Source organism: Phascolarctos cinereus, unplaced genomic scaffold (genome assembly GCF_003287225.1).
Source record: "Phascolarctos cinereus isolate Bilbo 61053 unplaced genomic scaffold, phaCin_HiC Scaffold_4;HRSCAF=312, whole genome shotgun sequence".
In the NCBI taxonomy this organism is placed as follows: Eukaryota; Metazoa; Chordata; class Mammalia; order Diprotodontia; family Phascolarctidae; genus Phascolarctos; species Phascolarctos cinereus.
In genome coordinates, this window is record NW_027555847.1 from 83,479,430 (window position 1) to 83,494,279 (window position 14,850).

Consider the following 14,850-nt stretch of genomic DNA (forward strand, 5'->3'; position numbering starts at 1 on the left):
GCAAATTTACCCCACTCTTCATTGGGAACCAAATGAGCTACCCCAACATCTCCAAAAGAGACCCATGCTGGGTGAGAAACTCCTGATGCCCCTAATAGAGTCTAGAGACTGGGATCAGAGCAAGAGAGCCCCCCGGTTCACATCAGGTGCTTGGTTAGGAAGAGAGGGGGTTTGGGGACAGATACTGGTAGAACTTTTCAGGGCTGAGCCAATTTTTTCACTTCCTCTTGCTCTTTGAGTGAGCCAGACACACACCCTTCTCAGGAGCTCAGAGCATGCCACCCTATACCCTTGGCTACTAGCTTTGCTTCTTGGACCTGATATTCTGCTGCGATCAGATCAAATATTCCTCAGCATCAGAGAGCCATGGTAAGATTTCAGATTTCAGCCACCAGACTGATGGTGCCTTGGCCGCTGCTTTGCCTCTGGAGGAGGGTGGTTCTCAGGATATGGGGGAAAGGTTTGGTCTACACAGGGGAGTTGGTTTCAGGAGGTTTGAAAGGGGAAAGGGAAACTAGATAAGATAGCTGATGGATGTTCCAGGGGTTCTGGAAGATCGTTCTGCATTGGGGAGACTCTGTTCTATTCCTGTTGCTTGTGCCCTTTGACTCAAATCAGGTTTTCTTTCCACTGCATCAAGGTGGTCCCAAATGGCTCAGAGTGGAAGGATCCTTTTATTTGTGTGTGTGTGTGTGTGTGTGTGTGTGTGTGTGTGTGTGTGAGAGAGAGAGAGAGAGAGAGAGAGAGAGAGAGAGAGAGAGAGAGAGAGAGAGAGAGAGAGACTATGAGCTAGGGACAGTAGGAACTACTACTCTTATGTAGTAGTTCCAGTTCATTCCCAGGGCTTCCAGGGGCTGAAGGTGTTGGCCAGCTGCCTGGGACCCTGACTATGAGATGGAGTAGTTCAGGGCTGAAGTACCTGCAGCCTCAAGGCCACATATGGTCCTCCAGGCCCTCAAGTGTGGCCCTTTGACTGAATCCAAACTTCACAGAACAAATCCCCTTAATAAAAGGATTTGTTCTGTAAAACTTGGATTCAGTCGAAAGGCGGCCCCTGAGGACCCAGAATGCCACATGTAGCCTTGAGGCTGCAGGTTCCCCAACCCTGGAGTAGATACTCCTCCGGCAAGTACGGCCAGGATGCCTCTTCCCAGAGAGAGCTGGGTCCACCCGTAGTATCCTCTGCTTCTCCTTTCCTGTTGGTACTTAACAGTAAAGGACAGGGATGGGGCCCAAGGAAGAGGTAAAAGCTCAAAGAAAGAGAAATCAGCCAGTCCTTTGACCACAGGAAAGCACCAGATCTTGGACAGGAAAAGAGAAGTGAGGGATAAGAAGGAAACTTTACTCTACATTAACCCACATGCAAGAGACATACTTCAAAAATGGGAAGGAAAGAACCCTGATCCCAAGCAACTCAGTAAGGAAACTCTGATGTCAGAAGTCCAGTGTGGTATTTTGAGGCCCTTCCACATAGTTCAGGCTGCTGCTTCTCCTTCTGCCTGGTTTCAGGGTGGCCTCTCTGGTTAAGCAGGGCTGCCTCCAAACCTGAGAGGTCAAACCCAAACAGAACCACAGATTGGAAGACAGTTGAGGCCCCAGGGACAATGGCCCCTTCCAGCTCTTTTGTTTTTCCTAAACCAGTCTGCTCAGTCAGGAATACTTTTCTGCTATCTATTAAGACTGTAGGTGGGGCAGCTAGGTGGCATAGTGGGTAGCCTTGGAGTCAGGAGAACCTGAGTTCAAAATCAGCTTCAGACACTTGACAGTTACTAGCCGTGTGACCCTGGGCAAGTCACTTAACCCCAACTGCCTCACAAAAGCAAAAAAAAAATTGTAGGTAAAGATACTCTTTGTGACCCCATGGGCCATGGCACACCAATAATGTCCATGGGGTTTTCTTGGCAAAGATTGCTGGAGTGGTTTGCCATTTCCTTCTCCAGTGGATTAAGGCAAACAGAGGTTAAATGACTTGCCCAAGGTCACACAGCTACTAAGCATCTGAGGCTGGATTTGAACTCAGGTCTTTCTGATTCCAAGCTGAACACTCTATCCCTGAGCCAACTAGTTGCCTCTAAAGATACTCTTAGGGCCCTTCAAGTCACAGGTCTAGTGCCTTCTAGCTCTAAGAATTAGGTCTCCATTTCTACTCACTTCAACATTTACAGATTGTCTGACATCACCCCAAGGTGGGCCATGTTCAGGAAAGTTGTTAGTAATAATAATAAATAATAAAACCGCTTATATAGTACTTTATAGATGTTATTTCCTTCGATCCTTGCAACAGCCCTGTGAGGCAGGTGCTTTTATTATTCCCATTTTATTGATGCAGAAACCCGAGGCTGAGAGAGACTAAATAAGTTGCCTAGAGTCACACAGCTGGTAAGGGTCTGGATCAGGATTCCAACCCAGATCGTTGCCTAACTCTTCATTCCTGAGTTCCTTATTTGAATTCAGCCTTTTCTTTCCTTCCAGTGCCACAGAATAAACCCTTAGTTATGCTCTCCAGTATGGTAGCCGTTGGCTTACAGGGCAAGGCTGCCCTGGCTGGAAATCAGGACATTTGGTTTCCAGCCTGGGTGCTGCCAATGGTCGACTTCAGGTCCCTCCTATGTAAAATGAGGGTGTTGGATTGGACGTTTCTCTAAGGTGGAAAATTCTGTGAGGTTGGGACTGAGACCCCGGGGAGCCTGAAGGGGAGGAGAGTGGCTACGCGATTTTCAGAGACTAGGGTTTAAGGACCCGGAGGACGGGGACCCGCGGAGTGGCTGGAGCTATTTCTTAAGCTCTTACCTCTTTCCTTCCCTACTTGACTCCCCTGCAGGGCTCCAGGGGCGGTTTCTCGTGCTTGAGGTTTCTCCTGATCCCTCTCCTGGCCCTAGCCTTGGCTCTGGCTGACACCAACTTCCCCCAGTTTCTGCCTTGCGAACTTCAGCCTTCGGGTGTGGTGGACTGTGATCGGCGGAGCCTAGGCTGCGTGCCCTCCTTCGCTGGGGCAACTCCGACGGCCTTGGCCAACGTCACAGCCCTTCTGCTCCGGCACAACCATATCAGCCACCTTCAACCGGCTCATTTTACACATCTGGGGAGCCTGCGGCAGCTGTTGCTGAGATGGAACTGTGCGCCCACCAACCTCACGGCCCTCCACCTGCCCTGCCACATGGTCATTGAGCCGGGCACCTTCCTGGAGTTGCCCAAGCTGGAGCTCCTTGACCTGTCAGGGAACAGCATCACGTCCATACCTGACCTGCCGCCGTCTCTGACCAGCTTGGTCATCAGCTACACCATGATCCTTGCGCTGGACTCCACCACCTTCTCGGGACTCCGTGGTCTGCGCTCCCTCTATATGGATGGCAACTGTTATTACAAGAACCCCTGTGGGAGGGAGGTGGCTGTGCCGCCGGGAGCACTGGCCAACCTGCACCACCTCACCAACCTGTCCCTCAAGTACGACAACCTGACGTCGGTCCCTAGGGGGCTGCCTGCCAGCCTGCAGATGCTGCTGATCTCCTCCAACCGCATCATAAGCTTATCCCACCAAGACTTTGCTGGATTCCCAGCCCTGCGAGTGCTCGATGTGAGTAGGAATTGTCGACGTTGTGACCATGCTTACAACCCATGTGAGGAATGCCGCGAGGGGTACCCCAAGGTGGACCCGGACACCTTTAGTAGTCTGGTAGCATTAGAGGGCCTGGTACTGAGCGACAACTCTTTGGGTCAGCTTGACCCCCGCTGGTTCCAGAACTTGGGCAATCTCACCGCGTTAGACATCAGTGAGAATTTCCTCTCTGAGGATATCACCAACACTACCGCCTTTCAAAGCCTAGCCAAGTTGAAAAAGCTGAACCTGGCCTTCAACTACCACAAGAAAGTGTCCTATGCCCAGCTCCACCTGGCTCCCTCCTTCCAGAATCTGACGTCCTTGGAGGTGCTGGATATGACAGGTATCTTTTTCCGATCCCTCACACGGGCTACCATCCAGCCTTTGCTAGGGCTCCCCTCCTTCCGGAAGCTGCTCCTGCCCATGAACTTCATCAGCAAGGCTGAGCTGTCTATCTTCAGCCACTTCCGCTCTCTGAAGTATGTGGACTTGTCTGAAAACAAGGTGACAAGTGTAAGCAATGTGACAAGTGTGAACAGAACACCAGCAGCCAGAGCAGAGCTCCTTTTAGGGCTGGAGAGAGCCTCCCAGGACCATCCTCCTACTTCTGAGATTTTTATGCCCCACTGTGACTCATCCAATTTCATCTTAGATCTCTCCCAGAACAACCTGGTGACCATCCAGCCAGAGATGTTCAATCAGCTGTCTGCTGTTGAATGCCTGAGACTGTCCAGCAACAGCATCAACCAGGCAGTCAATGGCTCCCAGTTCAGCCCACTGACCAGCTTGTGGCTGCTGGACTTGTCTCAAAACAAGCTAGACTTGTATCATAGCAGGTCATTCACTGAACTGCCCCATCTCAAGGCTCTGGACCTCAGCTACAACAGCCAGTCCTTCCAAGCTCATGGCATTGGTCACAATCTGAGCTTTATAAGTCACCTCCCTAATCTGCGCTATCTTAGGCTTGCTCACAATCAGATCTATGCCAGGGTCTCCCAGAGGCTCTTCAGTAACTCCTTAGAAGCCCTCGACTTTAGTGGCAACCTGCTAAGTAGCATGTGGGCTGAGGGTGACCTCTACCTGCGCTTCTTTCAGGGTCTCAGCAAGCTGTCCCGGCTGGACCTGTCTCAGAACAAACTTCGTACTCTGCCGGACCAGGCCCTGGACCATTTGCCCAAGAGCCTCCGCCTGCTCTGGGCCAAGGACAACCACATTACTTTCTTTAACTGGAGCAGTTTGCACTTTCTGCCTTCCCTGGAGGTGCTTGACCTATCAGGGAACCTGCTGGGCCGCCTGGCCACGGGCCACATCCCCAGCAGCACCCAGCTTCACACCTTGAACCTCAGCAGGAATGGCATTAACTTCATTGCTCAGGGCTTCTTTACCCCAGCCACCAAACTGCGGGTACTCAACCTGTATGGCAACTCTCTGAAGACCTTGGACCGAGGCTGGTTTGGGGGTCTGGCGCTCTCCCTGCAAGAGCTGGACATTGGGGCTAACCCGCTGCATTGTGAGTGTGATGCCACCTTCCTAGATTTCCTATTGGAGATTCAGGCAGCCGTGCCTGGCCTCACCAACAAGGTGGTGTGTGGGAGCCCCTTCCCACTCAATGGCAAGAGTGTCTTCATGCAGGACCTGCGGCTGTGCCTGGATGTGAGGCTGGCCTGTAGCTGCTTTGCTTTCTCCCTGCTGGGCACGCTGCTGACCTTGGCCATGCCCACCCTACAGCGGCTGTTTGGCTGGGACCTCTGGTATATCTTCCATCTGGGCCTAGCCTGGCTGCCATGGCGAGTCTGGCAGAAGTGGAAGGCCTCTGCTCAGTCCTATGACTATGATGCTTTTGTGGTGTTTGACAAGGCCCAGGAAGCTGTGGCTGACTGGGTATACAATGAGTTGAGGGTACACATGGAGGAAGGGAAGGGCAGGGGGAAGGGTCGGCAGAGGTTCCGTCTATGCCTAGAAGACCGGGATTGGCTGCCTGGGAAGAGCCTTATTGAGAACCTTTGGGACTCCGTATATAGCAGCCGTAAGACCGTCTTCGTGTTATCTTCTCGTGGCCCAATGGTCAGTCAGCCGGTCAGCGGCCTGCTTCGTGCTACCTTCTACTTGGCCCAGCAGCGGCTGTTGGATGACAAGCAAGACGTAGTGGTGCTGGTCATCCTGAACCGGGCAGCCCGCAAGTCCCGCTATGTTAGGCTCCGCCAGCGCCTCTGCCGCCAGACTGTCCTCTTCTGGCCTCACCAACCCAGTGGCCAGGACAGCTTCTGGGCCCAGCTCTGCACTGCCCTGGCCACAAACAACCGGAGCTTTTATAACCGAAATTTCTGCCGGGGACCCTGAGACCTCCTTGAGAGGGTGGGTGGGGACAGAGGCAAGGTTCTCTCTCTGCAGGTGAAGCCCTTCTCGGTTAAACACCAAATCAGCAAGCATTTATTAAGTGCCTACCATGGGCCTGTCACTGGGGATACAACCAAAATGAAACCCTCTGTGTTCGGTGCTTAGGACAGTGCCTGGCACACAGTAGGTGCTTAATCAATGCTTACTGACTGACTGCCCACAAGGAGTTTACATTCTGTTGGGAGGAGACGACTGTGAACACAAAATCGCTTCCAGGGGGTTGGAGGAGGGGAAAGCACTAACAGATCAGGAAAGGGTTAATGCAGAAGGCAGTGAATGAGCTGGGTCTTAAAGGGAACTAAGGATTCTAAGAGGTGAAGGTGAGGGGGTGCATTTCATGGGGTGTTGCTTGGAATGAGAGGAATAGAAGGGACATGGCTTGAGGATCACTTCTCCTGGAAAAATAGGGAATGGGAATAATTTGGGGTAGACTTTTGGGAAGAGCCAGGAAAAGGAGATGGTTTGGGGTTAATAAAGGGAAAGAGAAAGAGAATTCATTGGTCTTAATTCATTGTTTGTATGGGGTCCATGGACTTGCATGGGGAAAAACTAAATATTTTTCATTAACCTCTAATTAAATTTAGCACTACCTTCAATTATTTAGGGACTTTATTCTGAGAAGGGGCCCATAGGCATCACCAGGGCCTGTGACCCCAAAAAAGATTAAGAACCTCTGACCAAATGACAATTTGCAATTGAGAAATAGGAAAGGAGGGGGGCGGTGTGGGGATAAATTACACTTGAGAGGGAAGGAAGATTATTTGCAGATCACTTTTACTAGAGAAAGAGAAAAGTGGAATAGTTTGTGGCTTATTACTTTCTTTTTTAGAAGGGGGGTTCATTTCCATTGACAAACAGAGAAGGAAGATGGTTTATGGCTTATTTCATACGGAGGATTGAGTCAGGGTTTTACTCACAAGGCAGCCCCTGGGAACGAGTACACTTACAAAGCAGGATGGTTTGGGGATCTCCTGGAAGGCACTATAGCAAAATGACACCTACTAAGCGCTGACTATGTGTCCAGCACCATGCTCTTCTTCCTACCTTTACCTAGCTCTGAGATGCTCAGGAGTCAAAGCTATGTGTGTGTGTGTGTGTGTGTGTGTGTGTGTGTGTGTGTGTGTATTTTGGGAAGGGGGGTCAGTCCCTAGGCCCATAGCCTGAGTGAGTAGGTCAGACACTTAGGACTAGAGACGGAGGACACCAGGAGGGCCATGGCTGGATGCCTGGGAAGGGAGGGAGGAGTCAGAAGTTGAGCTCTAAGGACAACATTCTGGTGTCATAGTTTCACCAGTAAGGGGCCCTGGGTGAAAATTATATCCGGATCTAGGGAAGTATTAATTCACCTCTGGCAGGGGTGAGGTTGAAAGAATCCTGGTTATTGGAGCACAGGATTTAGAGCCAGAAAGTCCCCTAGAACCCAACCTTCTCATTTTACAGATAAGGAAACTGAGGTCCAGAGAGAAATCCACAGGTGACAGGAATCTGGCTCCAGTGCCAGCTCTAACTTTAGCTCTGAGGGACTTTGTCACACAGAATCACCGTCCACTCCTACCCCATCCAGGCCTCAGTTTCATCATCTGTGCAGCAGATAAATAACTTTTACCCTGATGTTCCAGGCTGTTGTGAAGTTCCATGAAGAGATTGGATAGGAAAGGGTTTTGCAACCTGGATGGCAGCCTAGGAAAGTGTTCTGATCCTGTTCTTTGGTGACCTGCCCCCGCCACGCTCCCATGAGGACAGAACGGATGGTGCAAGGGACTTTGAGTTCAAGTAGGAGGCTGAAACTGAAGAAACACAATAATGACAATAATTATAATGCTAAGAAGCCCTGTATCTGTGGTCAGGAGAGCTGGGTTCGAATCCCAGCTCTGGCGCTACCCGTGTACCCCCTTTGGGTCTCAGTTTCCACATCTGAAAACTGAGGGGGTTGGACTCATTTGCCTAAGGTCACTTCCAGCTCTGGAGTGGATGATTCAATTAGGATTCACTTTAGATATCACTCTGTGATTTATAAAGTGTTTCCCATGTTACAAGCTGGAAATGGAGAAAATTAGGACCAGAATACTCCAAGTCCAGAGCTTAACTTAAACTGCCTTTTAAGGTAATTTCTCCCCAGCACCAGGCCTCTGGAGAGTCCTGGAATCCAGCAGGAGGAAAGGAGGAAAGCAAGGCCTTTCAAGAATCTGGGTCTTGCCTGGCTGCATCCCTGGGAGGGGGTCATAGTACCATCAACGGCCTTCAGGCCAGAGGCTCATCTGTCTTTCCTTTCCAAGGCCTTGTAGACATTTGTCACGAGAGTCATATATATATTGGCAAAGACAGGCCTCAAAGTTCCCATGCAGTTGACTGGCACCAGGAAGGACAGCACTGAGTCTTGTAACACGTTCATATAAAAATACCGTCATGGATCAGTGGTCCAGTCCTTTCAGGTGTTCCTTCTTTGTTACCACCCCTCCGGGACAAGCCACAGCTAGGTTCAGGGAGCCAGACTCTGGTCAGTATCTTCGTGGGGAAGAAGGGGGACAGTCTAAGGGAGGCCTCAGAGCTGCGTTGCCAGAACTGAACGGGGCCCTGAGCTTCCTCAGTGATGAGGAGGATCCCAGGAACTGAGAGCTTGAGGGGAGACAGGTTCAGCGCATAAAAGTATGCTTCTTAAATTCAGAAGCAGGACTGCAGGGCTCCTGACAGGATTATAGCCCCAAACACAGCTTCCCCTTAACTCTCTGGTCTTCCCAGCCCTTGGGAAAAGTGATGGATGCCTGGTTTAGACCCTCAATCTAACAAAGCATCCTTCTTAGAAGCCCTGTGTCCTCAGATCTGTGCTTGCCTAAAACAGGGATGGGAAACCTTTGGCCTCAAGGCCAAAAATTCCCCAGCCCTGGCTAAGAGAAGACCTAGATCTTGTCCTTGGGAAGGCAGAGGAGGAGAAGGTGAATGCCCTGCTCTTGACAAGTTCACAGAGGAAGAAGAGACCAGGGTCCCGCCTTCAGAGAATTCACAAACTTAGGGGACACCAGACTCCTACATGGAACAATACAGGACAGGATAGAATTGAGAACTAGAGTGTGTTGGGAGCCTCCTGTGAGGGTTCAAGTTATGTGTCCATTACCATCACTGCCTTTGGCTTTCATAAGCCTTTCTCTTTTCCATGATTTCCCCATTGGCAGAGATGAGCTCCCCCCATCTCTGGTCACCCCAGGAGTCCCTTTACCCACTGGGGCTGCTAATGAAGTCTCTTTCTAATCCTAGAGGAGGACTGTGTAATGAGTTATATAACCTACCACCATTGCCAATAGGGCAGCTCATTCCCCAGCTCTGATTTCAGGGACATGATCCAGCCCTAGTCTCTGGGCCCATTTCTCAGTGTCACTGGCCTTTCTTCTCCCCCTCCCCCCTCCATCCTAAAGTACTACCCCAATCTCTGGCCAATGGGTCTTCCAGTCTCCTTTCTCCTGAAGAAATAACGGGTGACCCCACCCTGCGTAGCCTCTGGGACAGAGTTACCTTTTCTCTTGATCTTGGCATGGAAATACACGAACAGCTTCCACGCTGTGTCTGCCATAGAATTTCAGGACATCAGAGCTGGGAAGAACCACAGAGACCAATTAGTCCAATCTGGTCATTTTATAGATAAAGTAACTAAGGCCAAAAAGGTCAGTCGGGGACAGACCAGGCTCTCCTTCCCAGTCCAGAGAACTTTCTCACGTGCTGTACTCATGTGCTGTATGACCTGTCACTTGTCCATCCCGTTGGCATAAAAAACAGAAGGTTGCTTCTATTCTACCTGGTCCTTCCTGATTGGACCAGTCCCTTTTCAGGCAGAAGCCCAGGCAAGAAGAGCCAGGGTTCTGGTTATGGGTGAATGGTATTAAAAATATTTCTCTGGCCTTGCTCACTGACTTCCTTGGCTACAGAATATTGGTGGTGGAATGACATTATGAAGCTAGAACTCTCCGTTTCTTGTGGTTTTTTTTTCTTTTTCTTTCTTGTGGTTTTGAGGAAGACTGGAGAAATCACCCAGCCAGGTGCTCCTCCATGGAATCTCTTGGGGATGGACAGAGGGATAGAAGGAGGAAGGAAAAGGGGGCCAATTCTTGGGGAATCTCACATTTTCCTATAAGCCATAAAGCAGGAAGTTAGAAAACACAGAAAGTATTTGCATCAAGTTCACATAGAGAAGATCACAACTCGCCTGTAACTGCAGTGGAATTTTTCCCTAGGGCAATGTCTTAATGGAAAATTTTGTGATTGGTCCCTTTGCATGTTATCACTTCTTTAGGATCATAGGATTTAGAAAAGGAAGGGTCCCTGGAGATCATCTCCCTCAACCCCTTCATTTTCACAGGTGAAAATTGAGGCATGGAGATGTTACGTGACTCCATCGAAGGTCCTACAGGTGGTAAGCAGACGACCTGGGATTTGAACTCCTTCCATCCCTCTGTCCATCCCTAAGAGACTCCATGGAGGAATATCTGGCTGGGTGATTTCTACAGTCTTCCTCAAAACCACAAGAAAGGGAGAGTTCTAGTTTTATAATATTCTTCTACCACCAAGGAAGTCAGTGAGCAAGGCCAGAGGAATATTTTTAATACCATTCATCCGTAACCAGAACCCTGGCTCTTCTTGCCTGGGGCTTCTACCTGAAAAGGGACTGATCCAATCAAGAAGGACCAGGTACCCTCTGTCTTTTATGCCAGTGGGATGGATAGCTGACCAGTCCCATAGCACATTGAATACAGCACATGAACTCTGATTCCATATTTAGTTGCTCTTTTTACTCTATCAGATTTAATTCCTTTTCTCGTCTGTTGCTTTTCAACTAGACATGGGCTGTGGCCCCAGTACTCAAAGCCCAAGAGTGAGGCAATCTATCTTTTCAAGCAGAAAGAGGTAGAACATTTTCGTAGAAGTAATGGGGCTGGATGGCATTTTAGAAAATCCTTTCGGCCCCAGTTTGGGGAATCATTTGGTTATTTTGGAAAACTGGCTGCAACATATATAGCATAGTGGTTTCTATACCATTGACTGCTAGGGGTGGGAGGGCAGAGTCATGGCAAAAAGTCCACATCCAGTCATATATTTTCTCAATCAACAGATGATAGTAATATGACTATTATTCATTATCCTGAAACATTTTTGACATATAAAAGGGGACAAAGGTTGGAAGGGCTATGGAAAAACAGACACATGTATTATGGGTGGAGCCAGTCCAGAAAGCAATTTGGAACTGTGGGCAAAAAGTCACTCAACTGGACATATTCTCTGACCCAGCCAAGCCGCTACTAGACCTAAACCTGAGAGATCAAAGGAAAAGGAAAAGGACCTAGGATCTGTATGCCCAAAACATTTATAGCAGCTCTTTTTTTTGTAATAGCCCTAATCTAGACACTAAGGGAAGTTCCTACTGGGAATGGCTAAATACATTATGCTATCTATGAATGCAATGGAATATTAAGTTGTACCATAAGAAATGATGAAATGAGTAGTTTCAGAGGAAAATGGGAAGGCTGCTATGAACTGATGCAGAGTGAAATGAGCAGAACTAGGAGAATAATTTACACAATGACAACAACGTTATGAAGGAAAACAAGCTAAGGAACTTTAGAATCTGATCAATGCAATGCCAAACCATGATTTCGGAGGGCCAAAGATAAAGTTTGCCACTTATCTCCTGCCAGTGGTGATGAAGGTAAAACACAGAATGAGAAATACATTTTGGGGCATGGCCAATGTGAGATTTTACCTTGCTGGACTGTGTATATTTATTATGAGGATTATATTTTATTTTTATTGTTCAATTGGGGGGAGGGAAGGTGGGAGTAACAAATAATTAATGTGTGCAAAATGAATAAATAATTGCATGAATAGATAATTAAATAAGTGAATGAGTAGCTAAATAAATAAAAGGGCCCCCTGTTTAAAATAATCATTTCATTTGTTTTATTGTTGTTAAGTTGTTTTTCACTTTGTGATCTCATTTGGGGTTTTCTTGGCAAAGATACTAAAGTGGTTGGCCATTTTCTTCTCCAGCTATTTTACAGATGGCAGAGGCAAACAGGATTAAGGGACTTGCCCAGGGTCACACAACTAGTAAGTGTCTGAGGCGGGATTTGAACTCATAAAGATGAATCTTTCCTGACCTCAGGCAAAGCACTCTGTCCACAGCATCACCTAGCTGTCCCATCATTCGTTTAGCCATCCTTCAGTGGCTCAGCAGCAATTTTTGTGTTTAGTTCTTCACCGTTACAAGAAAATACTGCCATGCATATTTTGGTACATATGTTAACGTCTTTTCTCTTTGACTCCATTGGATTAGACGCCTAATGGTGGGATAGATGAGTTCAAGGGGATGGTACATTTTAATCACTTTCTTAAATCCAGATTGCTTTCCAAAGTTGGTTGGACCAGTTCACAGCTCCACCAAAGGCTTATGGGTATGGTTGACTTCCTGTAGTTTCTCCAACATTGACTATTTCTATCTTTTGCCACCTTTTGCCAGTTTGTACCACGGGAGGTGAAACCTCAGGACTGTTTTGATTCTTCATTTCTCTTATTAGTGGTTTGGAACAGTCTTTCATTTGTCTTCCATCTGTCAGCAATTCTTTTGTGCCTATCTTTGATTACTTAGATGTTGGACAATCTCCCTTGCATTTAATTTCAGATGCAAAGCTTCTGTTATGTTCTCAAGGTCCAAGGGATCATAGGATTTAGAGTGAGAAGTGACCTTAGAGACCATGTAGGCCAACTCCTTCCATTTTACAGATGAGGAAATCAAGGGCCAGAGAGGGGCAGTAACTTAGCCAGGTATAAAAGCTAATAAATAGTAGAGCCAGATTTCAAGTCCACCTTTCTGACTCTAAATCCACTAGACCACAGTTTGGTAAAAGGGAAGGGATATGGAGCATAGAAAGTATTACTTTATTGATGGCATAGTGGGTAGGATGCCAGGCCTGGAATCAGGAAGTCCTAAGTTCAAATCTGGCCTCAGATACTTGCCAGCTGTGTGACCCTGGGCAAGTCACTTAATCTGCCTGCCTCTGTTTCCTCATCTGTAAAATGGGGATAATAACAGCAACTACCTCCTAGTTGTGAGGCCCAAATAAGATAATAATTGCAAAATGCGTAGCTCAGTATCTGGCACATGGCGGGCTCTATACAAATTTTAATTATTATTATTAATCATCATCATCTCCATCTTCAGTTCTAATTCCTTTGTGCAGCTTTCTCTGATCATTATCAGCACCAGGCATTTCTGGCTTCCATTTCACGATTCCTACAGGTTATTTTGGCACTTCTTTGCAACTGCCTTGTGTCATCCTTAAACTTTTTGGTTCTGTCTTATATTCCCAACTAGACTTGAGCCTAGAGCAGGGAATGGCAGAGGAAGAGGGCAGGATTGGGCCTTATTCCTCACTATCTCTTCCCAGCATAGTGAAGCATAAGACCCTGTCCACTGAATGGCAGATATTCCTGGATATATGTGGAGTGGGGATCTGCCCTTTCTGGAAAAGGAAGCCTTTGGAAAGGATATGTTCTGTCCCATAATCATTCCTGTATTTGAATCTCAGTTTCTTCCTACTCAGAGCATGTTGGACTCGGTGGATGTGGGTTCAGCATTCTCTAAGGAGCAATTCCTTCTCATGGGGGAAAAGTAACCACTGGCTGTAATTAAGTTCTATTTTCAGTCTGTTATGCACATGCCCAGAGGAGAATGGGATGGTGCTCTCTGCTCATGAACACAAATGAAGATGTAAAACTTGACATGAGAGAGGAAGAGTATAGGCTAAGTTTTTCCTACAAATCATCCTTTTGCCCCAGGGATCCATTAAATGATCTAAGTCCTCAGCTATTCTTGGAAAACTCCCATAGTCTGTCAATTTTTAAAAATAGATTTGCTCGTTAAAGCTAGGATTCTTATTTTTATCTAAATAAGATATTATTTCTTTTCTTTCTTCCTTTCTTCTTTTTTTCTGGAAGATAATCCTGGGCCACACTCTTTTCTTCCTTAAAATACATAGCATGGTGTACCATAAGCACTGGAAATTGGGAGACCTGGCCTAGTCTACCTTGTGCCTAATTGTGCTATCAGTTTATGCTATCTGATTTCCACTGGGCCCTTCCTGTTTCATGCCAATCCTTTAACTCTTCCTTGATAGACTCCCTGCTGTACTTCCATAGCATATTGCAAACTCTTCTTTTCTCAAACCATCTACACTATTCTCTAGCCCTTCCCTCTCAGCATAGGACCTAGCCTTATACTTTACTAAGAAATGGAGGTCATCTGTCACAAGCTCCTTCTCCTCAATTCTATACTTAAAATATCCTTAACATCCTCCCTGTTGTCTCCTCCTTTGCTTCAGTCTCTGGGGAATGGATGGCTCTCTTCCTTACCAAGGTCAATACTTCTCTCTTTGTCTTTGTGCTTTTAGGAATCCAGTCCTTCCTGTGTCCCCTGGGAGCTTTCCTCACTGACCATCCCTTTTCCTTTCTATTAGTCACTCTCTTTGTTCCCTGGTTACTTCCTCGCTAGTCATAAACATGCCCAGATCTCCCCCATTTAAAAAAAATAGGTTTCAAAGAACAAAAATGCATTTTTTTCTCTCTCCCAAATTCTCATTTCTATTAAAACCACTACCATCACTCTCTGTAACAACTATGCATAGTCAGGCAAAGCTTATTCCACCTCTGGCCAATCCAAATACACATATATGACTCAATTTACACCTTGAGTCCATCTCTTTTTTGTCATGAGGTGAGTAGCATGTTTCATCATGTGTCCTATGGAATTGTGCAACACATTTATCAGAGGGTTAAGTCTTTCAAAATTCTTTGTCTCTACGATATTGTCATTG

At 47.4% G+C, this 14,850-nt stretch overlaps 1 protein-coding gene across 1 annotated transcript; it reads left to right on the forward strand.

Annotated features, from left to right (window-relative positions):
- The first annotated feature begins 14 nt into the window (after positions 1-14).
- TLR9 (toll like receptor 9) lies at positions 15-9,313 on the forward strand. The gene is made up of 2 exons (XM_020971571.2): positions 15-369; positions 2,822-9,313. Exons 1-2 carry the CDS (start codon positions 367-369, stop codon positions 5,936-5,938), a joined length of 3,120 nt encoding a protein of 1,039 aa, XP_020827230.1. The 5' UTR covers positions 15-366; the 3' UTR covers positions 5,939-9,313.
- The last annotated feature ends 5,537 nt before the right edge of the window (positions 9,314-14,850 follow it).